The 16544-nt window shown below is 39.5% G+C and overlaps 1 protein-coding gene across 1 annotated transcript in view; it reads right to left on the reverse strand.

Moving 5' to 3' along the window:
• The window catches only part of PREP (prolyl endopeptidase), a 125737-nt gene that overhangs the window by 88281 nt on the left and 20912 nt on the right, over positions 1-16544 (reverse strand). Inside the window, exons 3-6 of the mRNA XM_032155906.2 lie at positions 11806-11939; positions 10539-10669; positions 7792-8001; positions 3351-3472 (exon numbers count right to left, since the gene is read on the reverse strand). Of these exons, the coding sequence (XP_032011797.1) occupies positions 3351-3472; positions 7792-8001; positions 10539-10669; positions 11806-11939 (597 nt within the window). The remainder of the gene's footprint in view (positions 1-3350; positions 3473-7791; positions 8002-10538; positions 10670-11805; positions 11940-16544) is intronic.

The following is a 16544-nucleotide window of genomic DNA, read 5'->3' on the forward strand; positions in this document are numbered from 1 at the left end:
AAAGGCTGTTAAGAAACTGCTTCATGTCCAGTGAATAGCCTGAGAGCTAATGTGTCCACCAGCCATGGGTGCTTCTGGCCCAGCTAGTTCTACAGTGCACCTGCTTCTTGGACTCCCCTGGCTTTATCATACTTCTTGAAGGGCACAAGAAATTCCCACCTCAAGATTTTTTTCATGGTCCAGATTTTTCTGAGTGAAGACATGGAACTGGACCATCAATTCAGGTTGGATCTGAGGCTTCTGAGGCGTCACACCAGCAGAACTCTAGAGTTCATGTTTAAGTGACAAGAGTACTCCTCCTCCATGTAGCAAGATTGTCCTTTTGCTCAGAAGGAGATCACACACAGCTGGGCTGGGAAAGGAGGAAAGAAGGAGCACTTACCTAGCCAACCAGACCTGCCTGACCAGCCATGGTAACTGGTGGGATGATATTAGTCACAACAAGACCACCCATGTTCTGGAACACTGCTTGAGGGAAGTCTACGCCCACTTTTTGTTTATGGAGCCCACGAGTTTTCTTACAGACTTCCTCTGCATAATTCACTAAATAGGGCCCTGATCCAATAAAGATCAAATATAAAGGACTCACTTTATATTGTTCCTTTAGCTTTTTTTTTTTTAACCACTTCATTTATTACTTCTGTGCAGTAGAGATGCATCCCTTTATTTATTGCTATTCTTTAAAGTCATTACTCTTAGGCTGGGCATGGTAGCTCACGCCTATAATCCCAGCACTTTGGGAAGCTGAGGCCGGCGGATGACCTGAGGTCAGGAATTTGAGACCAGCCTGGCCAACATGGTGAAACCCTGTCTCCACTAAAAATACAAAAATTATCCCGGCGTGGTGGTCCATGCCTGTGTAATCCCAGCTACTCGGGAGGGTGAGGCAGGAAAATCGCTTGAACCCGGGAGGTGGAGGTTGGAGTGAGCTGAGACTGAGCCACCGCACTCTAGCATGGGTGACAGAGTGAGACTCCATCTCAAAAAAATAAAAATAAAATAAAAAATAAATAAAGTCATTACTCAATTTTTGTGTGCCCTTTCCTCTTGATCAGGGAAACAGTGTACATAGTGGTTAAGAAGATACAGGCTGTGGCCCTAACAGACCCAGCAGGCAGTTCCAGCATGGACTTGCAAGATAATTACCCTAGTAGGTATTTTATTTTCTTTATGCATTCCTTCCTTCTCAGACCAGATTATATCAGATGAGTTACGCAGAGTGTACATCTACTGAAAGAATGGTAGAAGGATCATCTAAACTATTTAAATTTGCTTTTCTTTTTATTTGCCTAGCTAGCAGAAGTGACTATACATGTTTAATGCATGTGATATATTTCCACTCTATTTGTAAACACTAGCTGCTCACAGCAGCATTACTCATAACAATGCTGTGGAAAGCAACCCAAGTGCCCAGGGATGAACGGATAAACAAACTGTGGCACACACACACGGAATATTGTTCAGCGTTAAAAAGGAGGGAAACCGACACACGCTACAAGATGGCTGAAGCTTGAAGATGTTACACTAAATGAAGTAAGCCAGTCACAAAAAGACAAATACCGTAAGATGACATGTGTATGAGGTACCCAGAGCAGTCAAATACAAAGGGACAGAAAGTAGAATGGTGGCTGCCAGGTGATGGCAGTGGTGGGTGGAGAGGGGTGGGGGAAATGGAGAGTTATTGTTCACTGGGTGGAGTTTCCGCTTTGCAAAATGAAAAAGTTCTGAGGATCGATGATAACGGTTGTATAACAATGTCAATGAACTTAATGCCACTGAACTTGTTAAGTTCACTTAAAGTACACTTCACTTCAGAACAATTTGTAAGCTGTACACTTAAAAATGGTTATAATGGTCAATTTTATGAGATTATATATCATCTAATATTTTGGTAGCATATTTATCTTAATTGTATCTCACTCAGATGAAGGTAAAAAATGTATATTATTTCATATCTATGGTATGCCGAAGCCTTATGTATGAGAAGATGTAGTAGATGGAAAACTTAGCAGAAACAATCTCCAAATAGATCTCAGAAAAGCCATTAAAAACAAATATGTGAGAAAAACAACAATAGTAACTGCACAAGAAAAGCTGGTAGAGTGGAAAGTTAGATGGGAAAGAAAAGGTATGAAAAACAGACAAATTTTAGGGTAACAAAATGTCCTATAAATTTATTTTTAACACATTCTATTAAAATCTGGCAAACTTTTTCTATAAAGGTCTAGATAGTCCATATTTTCAGCTTTGTGAGCCATATGGACTTCTGTGGCAATTACTCAACTCTGCAGTTATAATTTGAAAGCAGGTGAAAATGGGTGTGGTTGTGCTGCAAAAAAACTCTATTTACAAAAACAGGCAGCAGGCCAGATCGAGCCCAGTGGCAGTCGTTTTTTTTACTGACCCCTGGTATAGAAAACCCAAATAAATAAAAGGACAATTTGGAATAAAGAAGATCAATTCCCATGGAATAAAATACCATAGATTCCTATTTTGTCCCCCAACGAAGTAGACCTAGGAACATAAGTTAAAATTGAAAATGTCCCTTTCCTAACAAACTGCTAATTGTTTTTCAACTGAAGAGGTGTCTCAATGAGCTAAAAAGTTTGTAGTACATTCCTCATTCCCACTAAAAATGGACTTAACATCCCACCCATATTAAAACATATTCAGAATGCTTCTCTAACAAGAAATATTTATTAGTACACAGGAATGAACTAACCAGAGCCAAAATTTTACTCCAATTACCCCTAAGTTTCTTCACAGCTGATTCTCAAAACACAGAGTAAATTCTAGGCCAGTAACTTAAAAACCTATCACTTCAAGAGGTTGGTCCCTGTCAAGACCCCCAAGAAATATATGAATATTGATGAGAAAATGTCTAAAAGATACTCATTTTAATGTAAAAACAAGTGAACAATATGCACGAAAAGAGCACAGATGTATAAAGAAGGGAAAGACACATTCTCTTTTCCCCATATTCTCACCTGTATGTACAAAGAAAATTTGTGGAAGGCTACCACACTCACCTCTGAAAGGCAGGATTCTGAGTTTTGAAAGGTTCATGTTTTACCTTACTAGGTACTTTTATATAGTTTTTACTAGAAGTAAAATTACTTTTTTACACTCAAAGTATTACTTTTAATATTAAGAGTAATAGGTTGAGATTGCAGTTAAAAGGTTTATCACCTCCATTATTAACAGTCAATCTGAATACCAGTATTTTTAACAAAAGAATATTCACTCATGGGACTTCTACCATCCATAAAGGTCACCACATAATAAGAATATTTATACACACATCCATGAAACACAGTCTTTGGGGGTAAAATTTCACAGCTGTACAATACCTCAGCTCCACCCATCCATTTAGGTTCATCAGGAAACTCAGCACACAAAATATCTTCTGACTGATCGGTTCCCAAGACGTGGTAGTAGAGCTTTTGGTGGAGATTGGTGGATGTCTCTGTGCCTGAAGGAGTTAAAAATGTACACTGAAATGCACTTGGTAATTTTAAGAAAATCAATTCCACCCATATTGCAGAATGCTAGAAACATTTAAAAAGTTAAGTAGCTGGCTGCAGGATACAAGGTTAACATACAGAAATCATTACTTTCCTATATACCAGCAACGAATAAGTAGATTTTGAAATTAAAAACAATACATTAGCACCTCCAAAAATGAAATATTTAGATATAAATCTAACAAAATATGTGTAAGATCTATCTAAGGAAAACTGCAAAATTCTGATGAAAGAAGTAGAAGAACCAAATAAATGAAGAGCTAGTCCATGCTCATGGACAGGAAGACTTAATATTGTCAAGATATCAGTTCTTCCCATTTTTGTCTATGGATTTAATGAAATCTCAAGCAAAATCCCAGAAACATATTTTGTGGATTGACAAACTGATTCTAAAGTTCATATGCAAAGGCAAAATATACTGACTAGCCAACACAATACAGAAGGAGAACAAAGTTGGAGGACTGGCACCTAACCTCAAGATTTATTATAAAGCTACAGTGATCAAGATAATGTGGTATTAACAAAACAACGGACAAACAGATCAATGGAACAGGAGAGAGAGCCTAGCAGCCTTTTTAAAAGTCTGGGACAACCAGACATCCACAGGCAAAAATATGAATCCAGACAAGATCTTACACCCTTCACAGAAATTAGCTCAAAATGGATCACAGACCTGAATGTAAAACATAAAACTATAAAATTCCTAAATATACAAAGAACTCAGCAATAAGAAAAACAAACAAACAAACAAAGATTAAAAACTAAGCCAAAGGCCTTGACAAACATCTGACCAAAGATACACAGATGGCAAATAATCATATGGAAAGATGCTCCACATTATATATCATTAGGGAAATGCAAATTAAAACAATCAGATATGGCTGGGCATGGTGGCTCACACCTGTAATCCCAGCACTTTGGGAGGCCGAGGCAGGTGGATCACCTGAGGTCAGGAGTTCGAGACCAGCCTGACGAACATGGTGAAATCCCGTCTCTACTAAAAATACAAAAATTAGCCGAGTAGGGTGGCATGCACCTGTAGTCCCAGCTACTTGGGAGTCTGAGATAGAAGAATTGCTTGAACCCGGGAGACAGAAGATGCCATGAGCTGAGATTATGCCACTGCGCTCCAGCCTGGGTATTTGTAAAAATACACAAAAAAATGAGCTGGGCATGGCGCTAACTAGTCCCAGACGGAGCAAGACTCTATCTCAAAAAAAAAAAAAAAAAAAAAAAGAATTCAGATATAACTTATACACCTGTAAGAATGGCCAGAATTCAGAACCCTGGTAGCACCAAATGCTGTCCAGGGTGTGGAACAAGAGGAACTCTCATTCATTGCTGGCAGGAATGCAAAATGGTCTAGCCACTCTGGAAGAGTTTTGGAGGATTCTTATAAAACTGAACAGACTCTTAACCACATGATCCCACAATCATGCTCCTTTACCCAAAGGAGTTGAAAACTTGTGTCCAAACAAAGAGCTGCATACAGATTTTTTATAGAAGTTTTATTCGTAAGTGCTGAAACTTGGAAGCAACTAAGCATTCTTTCAGTAGGTGAATGGACACACTGTGGCACATTCAAACAATGATTATTTAACACTAAAAAGAAATGAGCTATCAAGCCGGGAAAAGGCATGTAGGGAACTTAAATGTATTATCAGTAAACGAAAAAAGCCAATCTGAAAAGGCTACATACTGTCTAATTCCAACTACAGGATGTTCTGGAAAAGACAAAACTATAAAGACAGTAAAAAGATCAGTGACTACAAAAGATTGGGATGAGAAAGGAATGAATCGTTGGAACACAAAGGATTTTTAGGGCAAGGGAAACTACTCTGTATGATACTACAACACTGGATACATGTCACTATACATTTGTTCAGACCTACAGAATGTACAACACCAAAATCAAACCCTAAAGTAAACTATGAACTTGGGTGATAATGATGTGTCAATGTAGATTTACCAATGAAAAACAAATGTACCACTCTGGCGGGGGATGTTCATAATAAGAGAGGTAAAATGAATATGTGGGGGCAGGAGGCACATGAGAAGTCTCTGTATTTTCTTCTCAATTTTGCTGTTAAAACTGTTCTAAAAACTAAACTTTACTTTTTAAAAAGTTAAGTATCGGCCAGGCGCGGTGGCTCACGCCTATAATCCCAGCACTTTGGGAGGCCGAGGTGGGAGGATCACAAGGTCAGGAGTTCAAGACCAGCATGGCCAATACAGTGAAATCCCATCTCTACTAAAAATACAAAAAAAATTTAGCTGGGCATGGCGCTAACTAGTCCCAGTTACTCGGGAGGCTGAGGCAGGAGAATCACTTGAACCCGGGAGGTAGAGGTTGCAGTGAGCTGAGATCACGCCACTGCACCCCAGCCTGGGTGACAGAGCGAGACTCCATCTCAAAAAAAAAAAAAAAAGGTTAAGTATTGGTTGAATATCAAACTGAAAGTAATTAACTCATACTTGCTGATTTGGGAGTCTTCTTTGAGGCTGAACTTCTTTTTTTCATTATGATGACGTACCAAGCTTTCAGGGCAAGGGAGGGAAAAATGTAAGATAATACCATAATGTAAAAAAAGCTTTATGGCACTTAAGTGATTGTCATTGAGCTTTCAGGGACACTGGTAAGAAGCACATGGTAGGAATTGCTTAGCTTCATTTGTAAGGCTCCCATCACAGTCTGAGAGGCTACGGAGATGTTGGCTTTCTTATATCTATCTCAATTACTAGTTATTATTATTTTATGCCACTGAAAGCTGATGGTAAATAGTAACTTTTGTTTTTTACAAGTTAACATAATAACGTTCTCTAACATGAATTGGCCAGTTATACTTTTTTTTCTCCCAGAACGTGGAAATAACTAACATTTTCTAACTCTGGGGCACTCTTAACACAGGCAGCTAATTTCGTTTCCAGAGCACAGACATCTTTCTTTAGCCAACATCCTTGAATAAAAAGCCTACTTTTAGCTCCTCTTGTAATTCATTGGTGAATTTATAAAAAAGGTCTTGATGTAGCCTAATCAAAAGGCAGAAAAAGCTAAACATAGCCAAGAGATGAAAAACACTGTAGCCTTATTCTCAATTCAACTGCGGGAAAAAAAAAACAGAAAAGAAAGCAAGGATATTTAAAGATGACAAAGATACAGCAAGTCATGATAAGGGAACAACAGGTACAGCAGAAAGCACTGGAGTAGCTGTGCTTCTTGCCAGATCCCAGCCCTCCAGCAAATTACTGAGCCTCTGTGCCCAAGCTCCTAATCTCTAACACAGGGATTGTAAAACTTACCCGTAAAGACCAACCAACCTAACAAGAAAATGCTACATACCACCTTGAAATGTGGGGTAGCAAAAGGAAGAAAATGACACATTGTACCAGTAAGGTACAAGGTACATAGCCCTTCCTGCCCGGGAAAATTTAGAAGTGAAGGAGCAAAGGAGGAGGAATGCTTTGAACACAACAGGATCTTTGTGCAATTAAAGAGAAGAACAATAAAGGTGTGTCCAGAAAGTAACAAGGAGAAAAGTATCAAGATAAATGGCAACCAACAGGTGACCTATAACTTCTGATCAGAGGAGAATATGCGATTACTACAGTCATAAAGTTTTATAATCACTCAACATCATCAAATAGTTTGGTTTGGTTTAAAAATTCACCTTCTCCATAATCTCCTTAGGAGATATAACACATCTATAAGGGATTGATTGATGGTAATAATGATCCCAATTTTCCGCAGCTCCCTGTATCTATTTCTCCACCCACTGAAAAGGGGCTGGCCCCCTGGCTTGCTTTAGCCAACAGAATGCAGCAAAGCTGACGTGCCAGGAGCAAGCCTAGGCATTAAGAACGCTGTGTCATTCAGCTCCCCGTCTTGTAATTCCACTGAGTTGCCACGTGAGCAAGCCCAGGCTAGTCTGCTAGTCGTCCCAGCTGAGGCCCCAGAAATGTAAAAGAGCCAAGCCAAGATGAACCAACTGACCTGCAGCTGACCACAGATACATGTTAGAACTCAGCCAAGGCCAGAAGAACTACCTGGCCAACCCACAGGCTCATAGCAAAAATAAATGTTTATTATTCTAAGCTACTACATTTTGGTGTGGTCTATTACACAGCAAAGCCAACTGATACAGCACCCTTTGAGGAAACATGGTTCTGGACCACACAACCTCTATGTAGGGTTTAGCGTCTCTTTTCAGTCACTTGAAGTCACACTTCATTTTGTGAAAAACGTGCTTCATCTGAAGTCTTCACTCACCATCACTTTTTCCATCCTGTTGAGGGTATGAGTTGTAGAACATTCCCTTCCCATCATGGGTCCAGGCCATACAGCTGAACTTGACTCTTTCAAGCACATCTGGAAGCTCTTTGGCACCATCAACTTTCATGAACTTGATTGTCACCCAGTCTGAGCCACTGGCACTCAGACCATAGGCAAAATATTCACCATCTTCGCTGAAAGCGTAACCTATGGGACACAGGAGAAATTATCCAGTGACAAACATGGGAACACAACTCCACTGCCCTCTATGCCATCTGACAAAGCTCTCTTTCATAACATGGAGGTAGAATGTGGCAACAAAAGGAATAGGAATCTGGTAGTGAGGAATCCTGGGGGCTCAGCCCAAGTTTTACAGGAATTACCCTTATAACCTTAGACAAGCTTCCTAACCTCTCCAGATCTTAATTTGTCTATAAAATGAAATATTAGATTATATGCCTACTAAAATGCTTTCATTTTGAAATTTTTATAATGCAATAGGCAGTTCAGTTAAAAGCAGAGCTCATCTGGGACTTCTGTCATATTTTATTTATACTCTAAAGGGAATAAGGAGAAAAAGGAAACTGCTTTTAGAGTAATGACTGAATTATGACACATACCATATAATAGAACTAAATTGTAGTCATTAGGTAATTTGGGGGATTGAATCCAAACGATCTAAAATCCCTTGTTACAGCCTCATTTTCGGAGCATTACCTGTGCACAAGGATTAATGTCCACACTGTCTGACCATCACAGGCCCAGGTAAATAAAGCCTGAGGGTTTGCAGTGAAGGCGCCCGGAGTGCACATTCCACAAGAAATTGTGAAAGGAAAAGCAATATGTCTATAGACTGTCGTGCCATGTACAATCCTTTAGGGCCCTGGCGGAATGTTCTAATCACTATGGAATGTTTCCTGGCAAATACTTGTGTTTCATATTAGCTTTTTTAATTATGAAGTATGTAAAGCATTCAATACAACACCTCCTATTGGAGACTCTGACACCAGAGATTTCCTCTTAGGCTGTTTGCTAAATGTTATTGGGGACTGAAAATTTTAAGAAGCTCAACTATTATTAGAGGTTTCCTATTCTTTTACATGGAATTTCAATTAATGGGAAATTTGTTTAAAATTTCACAGAACCTACTCATTAACCATTGTAAGTCCTATAAAGTATCTAGGCTCATATGTATGTAAATGCAGAAAAGAGTCTAGAAGGTGACAGGAAAAAGAAACATGTTCGCCTTTTATTCTACATAGTACTGGAGTGTTTGAATTGTTTATATATATATATATATATCTCTCTCAGAAAATTTTCAGAAAAATTTAAATAAAACATTTTGATTTGAAAAGTATCTTTAAAAATCATATACTACCAAAAGAATCTGAATGTTTACTCCTTTTGTGATAACTTCCCTATAATACCGCTCTTAGAAAACTCAATGACTGTTTGAGGCAGGTCTCATGCCTAATTTCGCTTCTCACCCATCAAGGCTTTGTCCATAGCAAACATTCCATAAAGAAGTCACGAGAAGAATGCATTGTCAGGCTAGGAGTTAAGACTCTGTCCCTCTGGATGGGTTGCAAGATGATAGATCCTTGTGGAAACTAAATGAATTCCTATATGGGATATGTTACTTCAACAGAACCTGTGTATTAAATTCACTGAAAACTACAAGCTCAGATTCATGGAAGAATCTGAGCTGGCTGATGTCTTATTTTCGATACTGGTTCGATAAAGGATCATTGTTTATATACACAGCCTATTCAGAGGGAGGGGAAGGTGGACCACTGAATGACTGGATCATGGTTAGAAGTGTTTGTATAAAAAAGGGTCTTTGCACAGGTCTGATGGAACGGGGCTCTATAACTCCCATCTTATTGATTACAGAGGACTTCAATGTCTCAATTTCTCAATTCTACAGGGCTATAACTAATCATATGGTTTTTTCTACAAAACCAGAAGATACTACAGGGAAAATGCTGAGCCAACGTCATCTAGAACATCATTATCATTGTAGAGTTTACAATTATTAAAACACAGAACTGGAGAATAACTTAGTTCCTTACCCTAGAACTCTGCTTATTGCAGAAACCTTGGATAATCTTCTCTATGGCCTATGGAGCAGGTTATCTTAGGGGCAGAGTTAAGTAGGAGATGTACAGCAACTGTGGACAAACTTAGTCTTTAAACCTGCATCTCCAGGGAACAGGATACCCAGCTGTTCAATTTCTACAAGATCTGTGTGTTTTTACTTGTAATTCTAACATGTTGACAATTAACTACATTTTTAAAACTCTAATCGCCTCCTTCCCAAGAGGGAAACTGATCTGATAAACAGTCTTTCCTGTTTAATATTTACAGTTGGAACAATCTTTGTACAGCTTAAACTTCTTATAGAAGATGACTTATTTTTTTCTAATCACAGGTAGGTCTCAGGGATGTTGGAGGAAATAATGAAGATACGTCAAGATTCCAGAAGCCCTAGAAGCTAATTTGGGTCCAGTGTGAATTATTCTCCAGTTCTGCTTCATGCCATCAGAGTGGAAAAGAGGAATGTGACTATTCATGTATTCTAAATATACTGTGCAAAAATTAGCTTTCCTGATATTGTATGTGCATCTGTTCCACAATATGGTCCACACCCTGCCTGGCATTTCAAAGGTAAAGCAACTGCACTAACTTCAGAGCTCCAAGTGAGGGTCTTGGGAGTTCCACGGGCCTCTCTGTGTAGCACTTACCTCGGAGTGCCACTGTGCCATCGTCAGACAGTATGTTGGGGTCCAGGAACACTCTGGCCTCACCCTCTAAGGAATCCTGTACATATAATACTCGCTGGTTCTGCAAACCTGTATTGTAAAAATAAAAATACCTGGGGAACAGAGATGGTCTTTATTTAGCTGTGGAGTTTTCTATTTGTGGAGTAAAACCAGACACACACAAGCAAAAAACCAAAACAAAACCAAAAACCTAAAAAGGTACAACTGTAATCTGGCCATCACAGGGACGTAGGGACATGGGTGAAAGGTCCCATCATTTCTCTCTACCTAGAGCTTGTTAACGGAATTGCTTTCCATATTCAAATCCTGTATTGAAATCCTGCACATTAGCTAAGTAGAGGCAAATAAAGACCATTTTATGTGTTAAAATAAAAATTGATATTCAAATAAAGCAGTAACTTTTTCTTTTAAATGAAGAAGAAAGCAGACTTTTCTAAAATAAAATTCTGGTTCTTTTCCCTAGCGAGGCTGCTAGGGTGGAAGGTCAGTACACTTTCTCTGTAAAGGGCAAGACTGCAAATATTTCAAGCTCTGTGAGCCATACAGTCTGTCACTATAATACTCAGGCCTGTAGCTGCAGCACAAAAGCAGCTATGGACAATATGTAAACTGATAAGCATGGCTGTGTCCCAATCAGACCTTATTTATAAAAATAGGTAGGCAGGCAGGGTTTTGGTAGGCAGGCTGTACATTGCTGATCTCTGTGTAAGAATGGCAGAGGGCTAAAGAAAGTCTAAAGTAAACGTGTGATAGTGGCTCCAAAGAGATTTAATAAAAGATCAAGAAAACATGTGTAAGTGGGTGTTAATGGGACAGGAACAAGAGAAGTGAATTCACCCATTTCACCATTCTTTAATGGAAGAAATACACAGAATTAAATGTTTCCAAGTAGTATACATCAAAGATAATTAACTTTGGAGGCAAACAAACCTCCACTGCTATCTATGAATCACCCTGTCTCACCAATTACTACCCATAAGACAACAACAATTTCCTATAATCTGGATTTCTTTATATGACCTACCTCTACTAAATTTCTTAACTATTATTTTAACAATTTGGGCAATACCTAATAGATCAAAAATATTATTCTCATTCAGGCATAGAAATTAATTCCTTATAATGAATTAATCTTATACAAGGACAAGTTATATGGAATTTGTATTTTACAATTTAAGAAAGCATTTACTTTGAAAATAAAAAGGAAATTCAGTAAAAGCAGTCTCACCGTTTTCCTTTCTTGAAGTGGCAACTATACTTGGGATAATCATATAGTTCAGTCATTCTCTCTTTGTATAAACCTCTGATGGGACACTGCTCAAGAAATGGCACAGTAATCTTATTCTGGGCCTCCACAAAGGCCTGTGGAGAAATTAAAATGGACAAAGCAAGTTAAATATAAAGTTTTCCAAGTGAAATGTTATCCACTAATATGTATCAGAAAAAGCACACTTTGTCTCTTGGCCAGTGCCTCTTCTCTCTCATTACCAGCCTCTCTCACCTCCTTACCCTTCTTCATACCTTCCCAGCTCCTGCCAAGTGACTGATTAATATGTAGTAACAACAAATGCTTACACGGTACTAACTCAGCTAACGCTTACAGGGCAAGTATTAACTTATTTAGAACTCACAATAATCCTATGGAGAAGGTCCTTTTATTAGGCCAACTTTACAAATGAGGAAACTGAGGCTTGGAGTGGTTAAAAAGTTGCCCGACATCATACAGCTAGGAAGTGGCAGATGGCAGAGTTGGCTCCCAGATCCACACTCCTAACAAACACACTATACTGTAGCTCAGATCACACACTGCCAATAATCTGCATTTACACAGTGCCATGGCTCCCGGCTTCTTATTCAGCAGCTGGCCTTCCCAAGAGAAGTCAGAGTCAAAGAGAGAAAGTTAGGGATACCCAGGTGCTATTTTATCGATTTTGGTGTTGACTTGCTAAGACCTACTACCATGTTAATTTCAATCAGACAACTTTGCTAAAATTTGCAACCAAGGAACATTGAAAAAACATTGGAGGCCGGGTGCAGTGACTCATGCCTGTAATCCCAGCACTTTGGAAGGCTGAGGCGGGTGGATCACTTGAGGCCAGAAGATCGAGACCACCATAGCCAGCATGGCGAAACCCTGTCTCTACTAAAAATACAAAAATTTGTCGGGTGTGGTGGTGGGTGCCTGTAATTCCAGCTACTCAGGTGGCTGAGGCACAAAAATCACTCGAATCCAGGAGGCAGAGGCTGCAGTGAGCCAAGATCGTGCCACTGCACTCCAGCCTGGGCGACACAGGGAGACTCTGTCTTAAAACACACACTAAAACAAAAAACACCTGAAACAAGTAGCATTGCAGAAGAATATCGGCAACATGGTTTATAAGAAAGGCAACAGATGGCTGTCAGGAAATACTGGTAGTGAAGTCAGGAAAAGGGGCTTTTACAAAAGATGAGTTGTATCTAAGCACACCCTATTTGTAACTAACCAGTTAAAAAGTTAACAATACCATAAAAACTTGGCTAGTAGTAATTCACATCTGGCTATTAGCAAGAAATGAAACAAGAACATTCTATCAGCTTTAAATTCAATAGAAGATTTCATCAGATGTCTATAAATAAGTAAATCATCAGGGAAAAACTTCAGGAAATTAAGACCGTAATATATTTTGAATGGCAGGGAAAAATGCATTATTATCAGAGTTCACTTTGGGATATATCATCAAGCTCTAAGGGCCCATCCAAGCTCACAATGGTCTTCAAGTGTGCAACAATGCTTTGGGTTCCCCTACAAAAACCACCAATCCCGCTCTGGAGAACCATGATTTTGTGGTGGGACAAACTGTTCCAAAGCTCATTGATTACGATGCATTTAAAAACAAGAGAAAAGGGATCTAAAGTATGAATACAGTAATTAACGTTTTTGCAAGAGGACCAGTTCAAGAAAGATAAAACTGTTACAGGTCACATTTCTGATTTCATTTAAACAGAAAATAAAATTTACCGACTTCCACAGAAATACAATTCCAGCTACCACTAGGGATTGGCAATCTTCGCCCTGGCCCACTTTCCTGAGGCTCTGGAGATCGGAATGGTTTCTGTATTTTTAAAGAGCTAGAGGGGAAAAACCAACAGAGACTTATGTGGCTTGCAACATTTAAAATATTTACTATGTGGCCCTTTACAGGAAGTTTGCTGACTGTACTTTCCCTCACTAAAAACATCAAGGAGGAAATTGGATTTTGTTTTTTAGTTACAAAATCAATGCCTATCTGAGAAACCACTCAGGGGAGCATTTTGGAGATCACGAAGTGTGTCCAAAAGCACTACTTCATTTTACAGTGGAAGAAAACACCATGCCTACTTCACAGATATGGAGATGGAGGCAAGTGGTATTAAAGTCCCCTGGTTAAGGTCATGCAGTGAGTTAGCAAAATCACTCAGAGACTGATAAAGGATGTGGAGATGAAGCAGATCCACCCAGGAAAGAAGGGAGACACAACCTGGGCCTCCTATGATTTTCTTCTGCATGAACTGGGCTGTGCTGGGTAGGAACATCAGGGAGCTGGAGCATCCACGTGGACTAAACACAAATCTTGTGTGTGTTTACACTGATCATGGCATTGTGGATGGATGAGTGACAAGTCCAAGCTAAAATCCCTGTCATCACGGAGCTCACGCTACTGGGGACACACCCACAAAAAGCCAGAGGGTTGCAGAATGGTTGGTTCTAAGGACATACACAGGGTAATCAGCAGAGCAATGCTGCTTGCTACCCGAAGTGTCAACTACAGATCAGTGTTGGCCTGAACAGTTTGCTACCAGCCCACAATGAGAAGAGTGCGGAAAACAAGAGTGAGTGCTGAAAATCTTTATGGCAATTTGACATTACTATGGCATCTTCATTATAGTTTGGAAAAACCTCAATCCACAAATGGTTTGGAAATTTACAAACTAGCCATTCCTTGGAGATCTTGAAAATCACCAGGAAAGAGGGCACCTAATTAAGCAGGGTGGTCACAAAAGCCCTTCTAAGGAGGTTTCAAATTGAAGACTGAGAGGGAGCAACCATGCAAGGTGGGGCAGAATGTTTTGGGCAGAGGAAACAGCAGGTGTGGGAGTCCTGGCAGGGGGAATAGCTTGGCAGGTGTGAAGAAGAGTAAGGAGGTAAGTGAGGCTGGGAATGAGCTGAGGTCAGAGGACCAGACATGAGCTACAGCAGGTGGCACCTGGTGGGCAGATACGATGTTTCAATCTCTCATCGAAGTGCAAATAAGCCATGATTGGGTAAGGAGATTTACCTTTTTTGAAAGATTACCATGCTTTGGACGGGGAACAGACTATAGGGGAGCAAAAGTGGAGACATACAGGCCAGTTAGGAGGCTGGGACAGTGGTTCGGGTGAGAGACAAGGCCGAGAGGAATGGCTGGTCTATAAAAGGGGCAGGAACAACCATTATAATGGGAGTGGAAACAGAGAAAACGGGCACAGCACATGTTAGTTTGCAGTTTTGGTGGCTATTTCCCAGAGGGCCTCACCAGAACATTCTAGTCAGAGCCCTAAGGATTCCACTCTGAGACCCCAGCATGCTAGGGTCTTGGCTGGCCCCTGCACTTCCACTGAGGGATTCTCTAAGGAGGGTACCCTGAAGATTCATTTCCCTGATCCTTCTGATTCGCATGAGGCTGCACTTAGGCCCACGGTGGGTCCAAGGGTCAGAGGCTGCTCAACAGATTGCTCAGTTCATTTTCCTTGGAAAAGTAGAATTGTGTTCTCCAGCTGTTTCTCTATTTTGCTTTGCTTCTTTTACATGACTCATGGCATAATTACAACTACTGCAACATAATTCATCTCACTCTGAAGCAGACACACTGGCTTTTCACATATAAAATTTTCATAAAACTGTTATGCCAGGCATAAAAATGCTACCAAATAATTCCAGGATTAGTACATCCAATTTTGTCACCTCCTACCCACAAATGTTAGCTAATTACTTTAAATAGACCATTAAAGACTGCACTCTTCCAAGTCAAATATCTAGATGTAAAACCAAAGAGTGTCCAAATTCCTAAAAGTCTCAAGTTTTTTCATAACACACATCTTTATAACTCGGGCAAATCCTTTTCATGAAGGTGGTAGAAAACTTCTATAAAGAAGCTTTGTTAAATTTAGGGTTACATAAATGTCAATAATATTTCTGATATTTTAACCAGGGAAATGCCTTCTTGGTCATTTACGTATTTAACAGGTATACCATCTTGGTTGATCTAAAAATTAGGAAAAAAAATTGGGGAAAAGGGAGAAAAAGAATAAAAATAAAGAAAAAGAACATGGAAGAGTTACATGGTGATAAGGAAGCAGGGTGAGGAAAACACAAATTCCTTGTTGTTCAAGGAGTTTCAGTACCCACAGTCTCATTCTAGGATGTATTAAAATAACTGCAATATGAAAGCCCCGATGCATGCAGCTGAGCTTCTAAAGAGAGTCAACAGTTAGATTTTATATCCATACATGAATCTGAACACATTTTCCTAGCAAACAGTAGCTGCTCAAAACTAAGAAATCTTACTTATATCTCATGTGCCTTGACTATGAGAAAGCTTAAAAGCAAAGCAAAGCTTCAGTTATGCAAGATCATTAAGTTCTAGAGATCTGCTGTACAACACTGTACCTATAGTTAGCAATACTATATTGTGCACAGAAAAATCTGTTACAAGGGTAGCTGTCATGTGACGTGTTCTTACTGCAATTAAAAAAAGAAAAAGAAAAGCTATCTGGCAAGCGGTGGCTTAATTTGGGAGCTGAGATTCCTTTACTCCTAATGTCTTCAGAAAATTTTTTTCAAAGTGCCCTCATGTACTCTATTTTAATACACAAAATACTGCAGACCTACGAAATAAGCCAGGCACAGAAAGATGAATACCTCATGCTCTCATTTATACGTTTTATTTAAAAGAGTCAAACGCAGTAAAA

The sequence above is a fragment of the Hylobates moloch genome, unplaced genomic scaffold, assembly GCF_009828535.3.
Source record: "Hylobates moloch isolate HMO894 unplaced genomic scaffold, HMol_V3 SCAFFOLD_2, whole genome shotgun sequence".
Lineage (NCBI taxonomy): Eukaryota > Metazoa > Chordata > Mammalia > Primates > Hylobatidae > Hylobates > Hylobates moloch.